Source organism: Psammomys obesus, unplaced genomic scaffold (assembly GCF_907164565.1).
Source record: "Psammomys obesus unplaced genomic scaffold, mPsaObe1.curated_primary_1811, whole genome shotgun sequence".
NCBI classification, from domain to species: Eukaryota; Metazoa; Chordata; class Mammalia; order Rodentia; family Muridae; genus Psammomys; species Psammomys obesus.
In genome coordinates, this window is record NW_026596131.1 from 14,423,050 (window position 1) to 14,438,091 (window position 15,042).

General features: G+C 50.8%; 1 protein-coding gene across 4 annotated transcripts in view; it reads left to right on the forward strand.

Moving 5' to 3' along the window:
* The window catches only part of Rnf213 (ring finger protein 213), an 86,891-nt gene that overhangs the window by 39,354 nt on the left and 32,495 nt on the right, over window positions 1–15,042 (forward strand). For all 4 annotated transcript variants that reach the window (XM_055592276.1, XM_055592277.1, XM_055592279.1 and 1 more), the window contains 13 exons: window positions 506–646; window positions 746–913; window positions 1,601–2,750; window positions 3,301–3,494; window positions 3,663–3,830; window positions 5,295–8,882; window positions 10,465–10,601; window positions 10,963–11,058; window positions 12,011–12,129; window positions 13,385–13,504; window positions 13,903–14,018; window positions 14,350–14,500; window positions 14,690–14,828. In XM_055592276.1, the coding sequence (XP_055448251.1) occupies window positions 506–646; window positions 746–913; window positions 1,601–2,750; window positions 3,301–3,494; window positions 3,663–3,830; window positions 5,295–8,882; window positions 10,465–10,601; window positions 10,963–11,058; window positions 12,011–12,129; window positions 13,385–13,504; window positions 13,903–14,018; window positions 14,350–14,500; window positions 14,690–14,828 (6,287 nt within the window). The remainder of the gene's footprint in view (window positions 1–505; window positions 647–745; window positions 914–1,600; window positions 2,751–3,300; window positions 3,495–3,662; window positions 3,831–5,294; window positions 8,883–10,464; window positions 10,602–10,962; window positions 11,059–12,010; window positions 12,130–13,384; window positions 13,505–13,902; window positions 14,019–14,349; window positions 14,501–14,689; window positions 14,829–15,042) is intronic.

The window sequence follows — 15,042 nt, forward strand, 5'->3', positions numbered from 1 at the left end:
TGGCACCAGGCACACACATGGTACAAACACATGAGGGAACTACTCATGCATACAAAATAAAATTTTAAAAATGAAAGAAGTCAGGTGAACATCTTTAATCCCAGAACTTAGGTGCAGAGGCAGGAGGATCTCTTTGAAACCAGGTTGGCTCTAGCTCACGGAGATGTGCCTGCCTCTGCCTCCCAAATGCTGGGATTAAAGGTATACACCATGAAATTTTCAAAAACAAACAAATGGATAGCTTGGGCTCTATAACACTTCCTCTGTTTCTCGACATGGTGTGTGGTGAGCTCTCAGTGGGTTATGGCTGTTCTCCATTCAGCTGTAAACAAGCCCGAGTGCCCCTACACCTCCCAGCTACGGCTTTAGGACACAGTGGAAGCATGACTTACGGTACACTGAATGACAGAGCCCCAAGGAACAAGGCAGAGCAGGAGCTGGGGCAGCTGCACCCCAGCAAGCGCATGGCCACTCACTCCAGCCTCTTCTGCTTCTGTCCCAACAGAGAGATTCTGCCAGGAATTTGCAGTGGCTGAAGACAGTGAAGGAAAGCCACGGGTCTGTGGAGCTCTCGTCTTTGTCTCTGGCCACAGCAATCAACAACAGCGGCATCTATGTTATTGAGGCGCCCAAAGATGGCCAGAAGGTGAGCCTCCTCGTGCAGTTCTTCAAGGCCCTGCTTCTTGCTATGACGCCATGGGACTCTATGCCAGAAACTAACTTTCAAATATACACTGCCTCCCAGGTTTCTCCAGACAACGTTCTCCGCCTCCTCCTCCCCGAGGACCACGGTGCCCAGGAGCAACTGCGCAGCTACTCCATGGAGGATCTGAAGGAGCTTTTAAACAAGCTGATGCTGATGTCTGGCAAGAAAGACCACAACAGCAATGCAGAAGTGGAGAAGTTCTCAGAGGTGAGCATCCGGGTTTGTGCCGCTGCCACAGGGGCACTCCGGCCTCTAGTTGGAAATGATCTGAGTTGGCTTTTGGTCACCAAACCACAACCCCAGAGAAGTATCTGAAGTGGGGCAGACCCTAGGAGGAGCAGGCCCGCCTCAGGAGGAGTGGTCTCCAGCTGTGGAGAAGAGATAAGCGACAGTCTTAGAAACAATCACTTCAGTGTTTCTAGAATCTGGCAGACATATGTTATGCTCCTGTTGTGGCCGGAGGAACTTGAGTTTGAGGCCAGCCTGGGAACATGAGACCCTGCTTTTACACACATCGGCCTTACATTGACATTCTTTGTCTTTCCCTGGACATGGTAGCATACACCTTTAGTCCTAGCACTCAGGAGGCAGAGGCAGGGGGATCTCTGTTATGGAACATCAGTCTGGTTCCATAGTGAATTCCAGGAAAGGCAGAACTATATGATGGGACCCTGTCTCAGAAAAGTAAATGAGAAAAAGAAAAAGCAAAGGAAGAAGGGATATGGAGCTCCTTGTTAAGCTGGTGGTGTCACTACAGAAGGAGGTGAACTGTGTCTCAGTGAGCCAGTGACGTCAGCTAAGGCTTTGGCATTGTAAGCAGCAGGTGTGTGTAGGTCAGCAGGTCTCCCCTGCAGACCTCTGTGTACCTTGGCCTCATGATTCCCTTTCCCCCAGGTCTTCAGCAACATGCAGCGGCTTGTACATGCCTTCATAAACCTGCACTGTGCGGGCAACATGCTGTTCAGGACTTGGACTGCTCAGGTCTACTGCTGCCCCAGCGGGGGCATCTCCATGGACTTCGGCTTACCGATGCTGAGCCAGCTGACAGAGAGTGGCGACATTATCAAGCTTCTGGGAGCCCTCTGCAGGCAGATGGAGGACTTTCTAGACAACTGGAAAAGAGTAGTCACCCAGAAGAGATCAGAACACTTTTTCCTCAACTTCTACACTGCCGAGCAACTGGTCTACCTGAGCAGAGAGCTCAGGAAAGTCAGTCCCAGTGACGCTGCTCTCATGATGCTGTCCTTTATCAAAGGCAAATGCACTGTTGATGACCTCCTCCAAGCCAGGCGCTCCAGCGAAAGCAAGGCCCCCAGACACTGCCTGGGGAAGGTTGTGAAAGAGTTGACTCAGCAGCTCCTTTCTGAGTCCAGCCTAATGGGCAAGCTTCGGGTTATTATGGAGCATTCCTTAGTGTGCATGAGTGTCTTCCTGCCACACTGTCTGGACCTGGATGCCCTGGGTAGATGCCTGGCTAAGCTGGCCACGCTGGGTGGCTCTCCTGTGGAAAGGCCACTCCCCAGAGGCCTGCAGGTTGGCCAGCCTAACCTAGTGTTGTGTGGCCACTGTGAAGTGTTGCTGGCCGCATTGGCTATCTACATGCAGGCCCCCAGGCAGCCGCTGCCCACCTATGATGAGGTGTTGCTCTGTACCCCAGGGACCACAACTGAGGAGGTAGAGCTACTCCTCCGACGCTGCCTCACACCGGGATCCCAGGGTCGCAAGGTCTACAGCTTGCTGTTTGCAGACCAGCTGAGCTATGAAGCGAGCTGCAAGGCAGAGGAGCTCTTCCACAGCCTGCGCACACAGTGCCACCGGGAAGACTACCAGCTGGTGATCATCTGCGATGCTGCCCGGGAGCACTGCTACCTCCCCTCCACCTTCAGCCAGCACAAGGTCCCCCTTGTTCCCCAGGTCCCACTGCCAGACATCCAAGCCTACCTGGAGAGCCATTATCAGGTCCCGCAGCAGATCCTGTCAGCAGCAAGTGTATTCAGAGATCGGATGTGTGTTGGGATCGTAACCTCTGAAAGACCTGGTGTTGGTAATGACAGGCCCCCTCTTCAGACACCTCTCAGTGACACTCCCTTCTTCATCAGGGGTGTGGCTCTTTCTTAGCTTTAAGCCAGTAACCTTCTGGGACTCGGTCCTTTCTTGCCTAGTTTGGAAACTGGGCAATTCCTGAGAGCCCCATTCCCTCCCCGCAGCAGATTTCTGCAGCTTATGTCCTCTGCATGCCGCTGGCCTCTTTTGTCAATGTTATCTGTAGTTGAGAAGAAACCCTGATCATCCTTTGGTTACCATCTGTTTCCTTCCATTCCGCCTACTCTTCCCTGAACCCTAGTCACTGTTCAGGCTGGTCCCGGAGACTTTTGCTTTTGCCGTCATTGATGCACCATCAGTATCCAGGAAAAGGCAAAGTTGCCCAGTGGGTGGTAGGCAGGGGCCCCAAAGAGTCAAAGGAAATGAAGCTAGTAAGCAGTGATGGTGCTTTGCATCTTGTTTGCATTATGTAATGGATAACTTCTAAGACATCTCTGTATCTTCCTCTTGGTCTGTAGATTTGGGGTCTAATTCTTATATGTTCATTATAGGAAAGTCTCTCTACGTGAATACATTGCATAAAAATCTAAAAATGGAGCTAGATGATGAAAGGTTGCCTTTAAAAGTTATTCGGCTGACAGACCCTCATGTAGACGAGAATCAAGTCCTGAACTCCCTCCTGCCATTCTTGGATGAGAACTATCAGAGGGCACCTGTTATAGTCCACATTGATGTGAGCACTTCAGTAAGTATCTTGGTGTCAACACGAAAGACTTGGATGGAGCAAGACACAATTACTCTATCCTGACTGCCTCCTCTCCTCACAAGTATTACTGTCAAGGGACAAACAAGCCAGTCCTTAGGCTGAGAGCAATAGTCCTCCATTTTCACAAGCCTGTGTTTCCTTCCTTAGGTGCAGACTGGGATTCCCATCTTTCTTTTCAAACTCCTCATTCTGCAGTACCTAATGGATATAAATGGGAAAATGTGGCTTCGGAACCCATGTCATTTATATGTTGTTGAAATCCTACAACAGCCAAAGAGGTCTTCCAAACTGGTGCCCATCAAGAAAAACAAAAAGGTTTGGTTGTGATAGAGCACTCCTTATCCTGTGCTTGTTTTGGTTTTGCCAACCTGATACAAGCGTGAGTTATCTGAGACAGGAGTGCACAGTTGAGAAAATCCCTCCAGAAGACTGCCTGTAGGAGAGTTTGTAGGGCATTTTCGTGACTTATGATACCGCTGGGCCCAGCCCACAGAGTGGGCCAGTGCCGCTCGATGCTTGTGGTGCCGGACAGTGTAAGGCTGCAGGCTGAGCACGCCACGGCGTGCGAACCAGTAGGCAGTGCTCCTTGATGGCTTCTGCTCTAGTTCCTGCCTCCACCTTCCTGTCCTAATTTCATGCCCCAGCTTTCCTCAGATGGAGTTTAAGTGAGAGTTTTAAGATGAAATAAACTCCTCCCTCTTCAGGTTGCTTTGGTCGTGGTGTTTTACCCCTGCAGGACAGAACTTGGTACCAGGTTCGTGGGATACATTGCTGCGACAGACCTGGCCGCGGGTTACAGTGACATTTGAACCCTGAGACAGAGCCTGGCCTGTGAAGTTTAGAGGGCATAAAGATTCATATCAGGGTTATTTGAGTGATGTTTTGAATTAAGAAGCTGTGGTTCTGGTTAGCTGGGACTGAAGAATTGACTGTTTAGCAAGACCAGGGCCGCTAACATGCTTGGACAGTTGATGCTAGTCAGCTTGTGCTAATTAAACCATAGGGCTTGCTAGGGAAGCTTATTGACTGAGGCTGACCTCCATTGAGGCTCCATTCCCAACAACAGAAGCCAACCTGTTTTAAGTCAACCCTGTCTTAAAACTGGCCCTTAGGTGCACCCCCTTATCAAGAACAGGCAGCTCAGGGGCACAACCACATTACTAAGTCCCTGTCCACAGTTCTGCCAGGTTGGCAATATGAGCCTGGGAAACAGCTATTCAAAAATCTGGTGCAAGAAATAATTCTGATAGTCTGCCGTCGGCCCAGCGGTCAGACTTCGGTCTGCCGTGTCTGTTCAAACTGTGCAACCTGGGGCTGCCACCTAAAACACAAGGATGGCAGCATGTGTGGAATGTATAAGCCCACGGTGGATATAAATAAGTTAATAAACTCTTCTGCTGGAGGGAGGCTTCTCTTGGAGTGTTAGCCAGAGGCATATCCACCCCTCTACGTGGTCCTTTTCCCGTATTAATGTCCAGTCATGCGGAGTGATTTCTTACTGAAAAGGCACATTGGTTTGATAAGCCCAGCATCAGAGAAGATGAGGTCCTCTTGGACCTGAGCACGTGAAAAAGTTTGGAGCTCATCCATGCACACAGGTGTGTGTGCACAGTAAGAAACAAGTCCAAGATGAAGGACGTGTCTTCTAGTTCTATGCTCTAAAGCCTCAGCAGGCAAAAGTGCCAGGCCATGGAGACAGGTTAAATCCAGTGCAGAGGGCGTGGAGAGCTAAGACATAAAGGCAGTTCAGGGATAACTGTTTTGTGCATTTCTTTGCAGAATGCACGTGCACCCCTATTCAAGTTCCTCGATATCTTTCCCAAAGTCACCTGCCGTCCTCCCAAGGAAGTGATATACATGGAGCTGACTCCAGGGAGGAGCCACACAGAACCTGGAATGGACCCACTGGAATTCCGCAGTGAAGCTTTCCAAAGACCGTACCAGTACTTAAAACGGTTCCATCAAAACCAGAACCTGGACACATTTCAGTATGAAGAAGGCTCCGTGGAAGGCTCTCCTGAGGAATGCCTGCAGCACCTCCTGATTGACTGCGGCCTGATAGACCCTTCCTGGGCAGAGCTTCGGAACTTTGCTTGGTTTCTGAACTGTCAGCTCAAGGACTGTGAAGCTTCTATCTTTTGCAATTCAGATTTTACTGGAGACACACTCAGGGGCTTCAAGAACTTTGTGGTAACCTTCATGATCTTAATGGCAAGGGACTTTGCCACACCCACTCTTGACACTTCAGACCAAAGCCCTGGCAAGCACTTGCTCACCATGGATGGAGTTGCTGAAGAAGACCTTGCTCCCTTCTCTCTTCGAAAGAGATGGGAGTCAGAGCCCCATCCATATGTTTTCTTCAATGGTGACCATATGACCATGACATTCATAGGTTTTCACCTGCAGTCCAATAACAATGGCTATGTTGATGCCATCAATCCCGTGAACGGGCAGGTCATCAAAAAGGATGTCATGACGAAAGAACTGTTTAATGGGCTGACACTCCAGAGAGTGCCCTTCAATATCGACTTTGATAGCCTGCCCCGATACCAAAAGCTTGAAAGACTCTGCCTGGCACTGGGGATTGAGTGGCCCAGTGACCCTGATGAAACGTATGAACTTACAACAGACAATATGCTTAAGATCCTGGCCATTGAAATGCGCTTCCGGTGTGGGATCCCGGTTATCGTCATGGGAGAGACAGGCTGTGGGAAAACTAGGCTCATCAGATTTCTTAGTGACCTCAGGCGGGGTAGTGTTGAGGCAGAAACAATGAAGTTGGTGAAGGTCCACGGAGGGACAACTGCATCCATGATCTACTCCAAGGTCAAGGATGCTGAAAGAACAGCCTTCTTCAATAAGGTCCAACACAACTTGGACACCATCTTGTTCTTTGATGAAGCCAACACAACAGAAGCGATAAGCTGTATCAAAGAGGTCTTGTGTGACGGAACAGTGGACGGTGAGCGGCTGCAGGAGGGCTCTGGCCTGCATATCATTGCTGCCTGCAACCCTTACCGGAAGCACTCCCAGGAGATGATCCTCCGCCTAGAGTCAGCAGGTTTGGGATACAGAGTGAGTGCAGAGGAGACTGCAGAGAGGCTGGGCTCCATCCCCCTGCGGCAGTTGGTGTACCGAGTGCATGCTCTGCCTCCAAGCCTCATCCCTCTGGTATGGGACTTCGGCCAGCTGAGGGACTCTGCGGAGAAGCTCTATGTCCTGCAGATCGTACAGAGACTGGTGGACTCCGTCGCAGTAAGCGAGCGGGATACCCATGTGATGGCAGAGGTGCTCTCCACCTCTCAGAGGTTCATGCGGAACAGAGAGAATGAATGTGGTTTCGTCAGCCTCCGGGATGTGGAGCGCTGTGTGAAAGTCTTCAGGTGGTTCCACGACCACAGTGAGATGCTCTTAAAGAAGCTGGATGACTTTCTCCATGAATCCAGTGACAGCGAACATACTTTTGAGAGAGATCCTGTTCTCTGGTCCCTGGTCATGGCCATTGGGGTCTGCTACCATGCCTCTTTGGAAGAGAAAGCACCCTACCGCACAGCCATTGCCAGGTGCTTTCCAAAACCATACAATGACGGCAAGGTCATTCTTGATGAGATCACTCATGCACAGGATCTTTTTTTGAGAGGGGCACCCCTAAGGATGAACATAGCCAGGAACTTGGCTTTGAAGGAGAATGTCTTCATGATGGTGATCTGCATTGAGCTTAAGATTCCCCTTTTCCTGGTAGGGAAGCCTGGCAGTTCCAAGTCCCTTGCCAAGATCATTGTGGCAGATGCCATGCAAGGGCAGGCTGCAGCCTCTGATCTCTTCCGCTGCCTGAAACAGGTCCACCTGGTGTCATTCCAGTGCAGCCCCCATTCCACGCCCCAAGGCATCATTGGCACCTTCAAGCAGTGTGCCCGTTTCCAGCAGGGCAAGGACCTGCAGCAGTATGTCTCGGTGGTGGTGCTAGATGAGGTGGGGCTGGCCGAGGACTCACCCAGAATGCCCCTGAAGACTCTGCACCCCCTGCTGGAAGACGGCTGCATTGAAGATGATCCTGCCCCGTACAAAAAAGTTGGCTTTGTTGGCATTTCCAACTGGGCTCTAGATCCTGCCAAGATGAACCGAGGCATTTTTGTGTCCCGTGGTAGTCCCAATGAGAAAGAGCTCATAGAGAGCGCCGAGGGCATCTGCTCTTCAGACAGGCTGGTTCAGGATAGAATCCGAGGGTATTTTGCCCCCTTTGCCAAGGCCTATGAAACAGTGTGTCAGAGCCAAGACAAGGAGTTCTTTGGGCTTCGTGACTATTATAGCCTCATCAAGATGGTCTTTTCCAAAGCCAAAGCTTCTAAACAGGGTCTTTCCCCACAAGACATCGCTCATGCTGTCCTTCGGAACTTCAGCGGTAAGGACAATATCCAGGCACTGAACATCTTCACGGCCAGTCTTCCCGAGGCCAGGCACAAGCGAGAAGTCAGCACTGTGAACCTGATCCAGCAGAACCTCTACAGCGGGGGGCTGGACAGTGCCGAGTCCCGGTATTTGCTTGTGCTGACCAGGAACTACGTGGCCCTGCAGATCCTCCAGCAGACGATCTTTGAGGGTCAGCAGCCGGAGATCATTTTTGGCTCCAGCTTTCCCCAGGACCAGGAATACACTCAGATCTGCAGGAACATCAACCGGGTGAAGATCTGCATGGAGACAGGGAAGATGGTGGTGCTGCTGAACCTGCAGAATCTGTATGAGAGCCTGTACGACGCTCTCAACCAGTACTATGTCTACCTCGGGGGCCAGAAGTACGTGGACCTAGGCCTGGGCACCCACCGAGTCAAGTGTCGCGTCCACGCCAACTTCCGCCTCATCGTCATCGAGGAGAAGGACGTGGTGTACCAGCAGTTCCCTGTGCCCCTCATCAACCGGCTGGAGAAGCACTACTTGGATGTGCACACCATCCTGCAAGGGTGGCAGAAGACCATTGTGCACGAGCTGCAGGAGTGGGCATGCGCGTTTGCAGACGTGAAAGCAGACCAGCTCACGGCCAGACACAGCAAGTACAGCCCTGCGGACGTCTTTGTCGGCTACCACGATGACGCATGCGCCTCTGTGGTGCTGCAGGCTGTGGAGCGACACAGCTGCAAAAATCTGAGCGATGAGCTCTACCGGACAGTGTCTGAAGAGGCCAAGTTCATCCTGCTAGATTGTGCAACCCCAGACGCTGTGGTGCGCCTGAGTGGTTCCTCTCTGGGCTCGTTCACTGCGAAGCAGCTAGCACAGGAGTATTACTGCAGGCAGCAGCACAACTCCTTTGTAGACTTCCTCCAGGCCCACCTGTGCATGGCACATATGGGATGCCGGGCTGTCTTCACCGAGGTGCGAGCCTTCCCTCACCCCCTGCCTAGGCTCAGGAACTCAAGCTGCATTTAAGCCAGCATGCAGGGATGACTTAGGTCAGCACTGTGCCGAGCCTGGGCTCCTCGTGTTCTGAGCTCAGGGGGCATATTCAGTGCCCCCAGGTCTGCACAGTTCTCACCTTTAGTCAGTGTGTGTGAAGCTTAGAACGGCAGTGTTCAAGCAGACAGGGTCGGGGACGCTGGAAGCCTGTACATGAGGTGGGCGGAGAGGAGGACAGACGTGACTCTCAGTGGCACCCTCAGAGCTGACTGGGCAGGTGCCAGGATGAAGGGCTTGAGAGGTGAAGATCTCTGGAAGAATTTGTCGCTAGAGCTTAAGGTTCAAGCCTGTGTCCTGAGGGTGAAATGGTGAGAAAGATCTCAGAGGGCCTCACAGCTCCACTAAAGCACTTGATCCTTCCTGCCCAGAGGAGACCGTCCAGAAGGGTCTTGGCAAAGGGACAACAGTGAGACAGAAGTCCTCATGGAAGCAGAGCAGTGGGGAAGCCTCAGTACTGTCAAAACAGAGAGGCAGATGGCATCCAGTCCTCTAGTCCCAGCACTCAGGAGGCAGAGGGAGGCAGATCTCTGTGTTCCATGCCAGCCTGGTCTGTAGAGTTTCAGGATAGCCAGGGCTACACAGAGAAACCTTGTTTTGAAAAACAAAGAAATGGTTAGGGGGCTGGAGTGCTCAATGGTTAGGAGCACTCAAATTTAACCCAAAGGACCTGGGTTCACTTTCCAGAACCCACACAGAGCTCACAACCAGCTGTAGCTCTAGTTCAGGAGATTCAGTACCATTTGACCTAGATGACCACCAGGCACACAGACGTACACGCAGGCAAACCATCCATACACAAAAAAATGCAAGTAAGAAAGGAAAGAACTTTTTGGGTGCAGATGCACAGGCTAATTATTGATTTTACGAAGGGGCATTAATTAGGCCATGAGGCATCTGGACAGGGCTCTCACTGGAGCCCTCTAACAGTCTGTTGGCTTTGCTTAGCAACACAGAAGTTTCGGGCGTGAGCATCAGGTTTGGAGATGAGGGAAGCAGCTCAGATCAGCCGAGGAGGTGGGAACTGGAATCTGTCAGCACACCCTGAAGGATATGAGTTCGCAAGAGACCAATGGCTGCCACCGTCCAGCAGTGTAACAGGTTCTCAACAAGGGGTCGTGACCTCTTCTTGTGTGGAATGACCCTTTCACAGGGGTCACATCAGCAGATATTTACATTACGATTCATAACAGTAGCAAAATTAGTTATGAAGTAGCAACAAAAATAATGTTATGGTTGGGCTCACAGCAGCATGAGGAACTGTTAAAGGTCACAGCATTAGGAAGGTTGAGAAGCCATTTGTGCTGAAGTCTCCCGAGACTCCAGAGGGGTCCAAAGCAGGAAGGAAAGCAAGTCATCTGTCAGGGCAAACCTCCCCTTACCTCAGGTGTCTTCTCTCTGGAGATCTCGGACCTGTGTTTTCTCTCTGTAGACACTGTGCTCCCATCGTGGGCAGGGCTCAACCCCCTTCTGTTTCTAGTTCTAACCTTTCCTCTCTTTGCAGATCACCACTTTCTCCAGACTGCTGACCAATCATGACTGTGACCTCTTGGGATCTGAACTGAGAGGGCTGGCCCCAAAGCTGACGGTCCTGTCGCTGCAGCAGTTTGACACTGAATACTCTTTCCTTAAGGATGTCCGGTGAGGTGCCTGCTAGCTGCATCTGTCAGGGCCCAGCCCCGGTCAGGTGCACTGGCAAAGCTGTAACTAGTGCTTTTTAATGAACTTGAAGGACGCTTCACTCTGTGGTGGCCTGGCCTCCTGCTCTGCTCTGGGTCCTCACTACTCCATTCCTCTCACAAAGCTTCCCAGCCTGGTCCCCTGGTCTTCCTCCTCAGGAAGCATTGCTGGCCATTTAGGGTTCTGCTGTGTCATCTGCCTCCCTGAGGAGGGCATCTTTCATGCATTTTCCTGCCCTCACCCTTGCATCAGGGAATTCCTTTATCCATTTTCCGGGGCAGGGAACTAACTAACCCAGAAATCAATTCCCTTTCTCCTCCAGCTCCTGCTTAATGAACCCAGCCAGCTGTAAAATCCTAGTCATCCAGACGGACTTTGATGACGGTGTCCATAGCGCCCAGCTCGTAGCCTCTGCCAAGTATGTTTTCAGGGCCTATCCAGAAGCAACACGGGAAACCAACACTCACAGCCTCAGAAAAACCTCTTCCCTGCAAGCAGCACAATGTCATGAGAAACAGGGGTTAACAAGAAAATTCCTTCATTCCACCAGACAGCTAGTCTCTAGGGAATAGATCACCTAAGCAACAGGACTGAGTCCTATCCCAGCACTCATGTAAAGCAGGGTATGGCAATACACTCTTACAGTGCTGGGGCTGAAGAGGCAGAGCCAGGTGAGACTTGGGCCCAGTGGCCAGCAAGGCCTAGTGAGACTCTCTGGAAACCGAGACCACTCCTGAGGAATGACACAAAAGAGAGACAGAGAGAAAAATTGTAAAACACAAGTGTCAATAGTAGAACATTAATAGGATGTTTCAAAGCATCCTTGAAACATATTTTGGTCACTGCTTGCAACTTCATGATATGAATTTATTGCAGATTCAAGGGCACTAACTAGACAGACTGTGTGTAGGCGTGTATGCACAGGCACGTATGTATGTAGTTTGTGTGGCTAGAACTGCATGATAATCACATGATAATCAACCAGTTCCCCATCACTGAGCCACTTTGGAGTGTCTGTGCACTTTGCCTGCATGGATGTGTGTCCCTGGCGCCTGCAGAGACCACATGATGGCATTGGATGCATCTCCTGGAACGGCTGTAATGTGTACGGGGTTCATAGGAAGGCCAGAGGGCCTTAGCCTGATCACAGCAAGGCAAGGCCCAGTGAAGCATAGGGTTCTATGCAAGAAGGATTGCTAATCCTGAGCAGAGGGTTCTGGGAGGGGTGGGAAGTGAGTCCCCTCGCCATGGGGGTGTGAACTGCATTTCTAGCGCCCAGAACTGTGAAACCGAGGTCACCCTGTCATCTCACAGGGCACATGCCAGCCATCTGTTTGCTTGGTACACATTTCTGTTTGTTTTTTAAACAGGTATTCTGCCATCAATGAAATCAACAAAATACATGGAACACAGGACTTCATCTTCGTTTATTTTATCACAAAACTGTCCCGAATGGGAAGTGGTACATCCTACGTGGGGTTCCATGGAGGTAGGACCACATGACACTGTGTTTCTTTGAATAGTGATTACAGTATTTCCCATGTGATCCTGTGTCTTAAATTAGAATCTGAATTCCAGCAATACTACTGAGTTGCAATTAGATTGCGCACTCAGTCACTAAAGCCTTTATGTTTTGTTGGGTATGGTGGTTGCACACACTTTTGTTTTTCAAGACAGGGTTTCTCTGTGTAGCCTTGGCTGTCCTGAACTCACTTTGTAGCCAAGCTGGCCTCAAACTCAGAGCCGCCTACCTCTGCCTTCCTGAGTGCTGGGATTAATGGAGTGGGTTTACAAGTGGTTGGACACACTTGTAATCCCAGATTTCTGAAGGCTGAGGCAGAAGGATTGCAGGTTCAAGGCTAGCCTGGATTACACCGAAAGACTTGGTTTCAAGAAACAAACTTTTGCACATAGCAGTGGCTTCAGCATCTCTTTGTCTCCATTAGGTGAGCGTTGTCATCTCCCTGACTCCCACTTCTATGATACAGGGAATTCTGAGGTGTTCCCACCTTACTATACCAGCTTTACTTTTATCTCCTTTCAGTTTTGTGTTCTCTTCATATCCCTCTGCTATTCTCTCTGCATAAGGCATGTGTGTTCCAGAATTCAGAAACAACAGAGGTGATTTTAGGTCTTAAACAGTACTTAGGTTGATCTCGCTGACAGGTCTTGTGGTTTCTCGTATGTGGAAGGGCCTAGTCTTCCGGGTACTGATCACTCCTTTAACAGTGGTGTAATTACAGATCTGGGTTGGGTGCTGGATCGATGGCTCCATGATCAAGAACACTGGCTACTGGTCCACCGGACCCATGTGGCTCATTATCATCCATGTCTGCAGTTCAAAGGGATCTGATGCCTCTTTTGACCTACAAGCACACCAGGAACACACATGCAGGCAAATACTCAGATACATAAGAGTAAATCAATCAATCTTTAAAATAAATTCTGGGTTAGCCCAGAAAGATGGATCAGTACGTAGCAGGGCTTGCTGTGGAACCACCTGAGTTTGAGCCCCAGGGTCCACATGCTGGGAGGAAAGAAGCAACGATCTCTTCTGAACCCTGAACTCACACAAGTGCTGTGACACAGGGTCACACACACATTCAAGTACAAACACAACATAATAAAAGCCAGGTTGGTGGTCCATCATCGTTTGTAAACGACAAGGAAATAGACAGTCACAGCAGACCGCAGTGACTTTGTCCTTCACATAGAGCAGACTGCAGTGACTTTGTTCTTTACAGGGCTGTGGCGCTCTGTACACATCGATGACCTTCGCCGATCCACAATCATGGCCTCAGATGTCACCAGACTGCAGAATGTCACCATTAGCCAGCTGTTCAAGCCAGTGGGCAAACCTGAGCGTGAGTCACAAGACAGTTATCTGGGGACATGGTGTAGGGGACATGGTGTAGGGGAATAGCAGCTGTGGTGCTGGAGGCAGAGCAGCTCTCCTGTCCCAGCCCTTGACCCTCAGCAGAGTTCACAGAGTTCACAGTTCACAGTGGGCAGTGCCAAGGAGAAGGCCACACGAGTATGCCCCAGCATGCCAGCCCTCAGAGACCAAACTAGTGAGCACCTGAGCCAGGAATGGGAGCTATATACAAGACACGGGTTCCCTTTACTAGGGCCATCACTGCGGACAGGGCCAGGGAGGCCTGGCAAGTCCCACTTAGGCATAACCCCAGACAGTCTGCCATGCCCCATTCTGGTCCTGCATGCTAACTTTGACATGTCTGCCTTGCCTTCCGCCTGGTACAAGATGACCCAGAGGAGGAGATGGAGACAGAGACCAGCAAGTCAGGGGAAGTGCCAGAGGAAGAAATGGAAGTGGAAGGCACAGAGATGGAGAAGGCCTCTGACCCAGGAGGCTCTGATGTGAGTCTTGCTTTTCTCATCAGCTAAGGGAGAGTCTTGAGCTGCCTTCCTGGGAGTTAAGGAATCCCGTGTTTATGATTGAGGGAGGGGGGGTTAATCGGAACCTCCCCTCTCCACAGTAGATATGTAAGGGAATCGTGCCTTTCACTGTGTTAGCTCTGTCCCGTTCCTTCATCCCTGACCTACCTGTGAATGCTAGTCATCAGGAGGGATAGCTGGGAGGTGTAACTTTTGCCATCTTTAACTACCAACTGGAACCACACAGTCGCTAACACAAAACCTCCATCTCCAGACCGTAGTCCCCACCTTAGAAGCCTTGCTCTCTTCTCAGTGCTCACAGGTCCTGGACACCACCAGACTGCTGCGAAGCTGCGTGCAGGGTGCTGTGGGGATGCTAAGAGACCAGAATGAAAGCTGTGCGCGCAACATGCGGAGAGTCACCATTCTCCTTGGCCTCTTAAATGAAGACAACACACGCAACGGTAAGCACTGTGTGTCGAGTGGCATCCAGTGGAGAGGGCAAGCCTTCATGGTTCGTGGGCCTGACAGACTCCATAGCAATCTGTCAGGTTCTGTTAGAGACCTTCCCTGGCCGAAGGGTCAAACTCTGTGATGGGCCTACAGCCTAATGTGCATGAACAGAACAAACTGGGTCCCTGCTATCTTCACAGCCTCTTTTTTGTGGAAATCTAAGATGCGCCTCCATCTTCTTCTAAACAAGCAAGAAGAAAACCAGGTCCACAGTCTAAAGGAGTGGGTCAACAGGGAGGCTGCAAATCAGGATGCTCTGCAGGAGGCAGGCACCTTCAGGTACAAGGGGGAAAGAAGCAAGAAGCCCGGAGGCCTTTGCACAATGCCAGTGCTGTGATGCTCTCTGTTGGTGTGACTCAGTGCTGTGATGCTCTCTGTTGGTGTGACTCAGTGCTGTGATGTTCTCTGTTGGTGTGACAGTTCTGCTGGTCTGACTGTTGTGAAGCTCTCCTGCTGGTGTGACTGTTGTGAAGCTCTCCTGCTGGTCTGACTG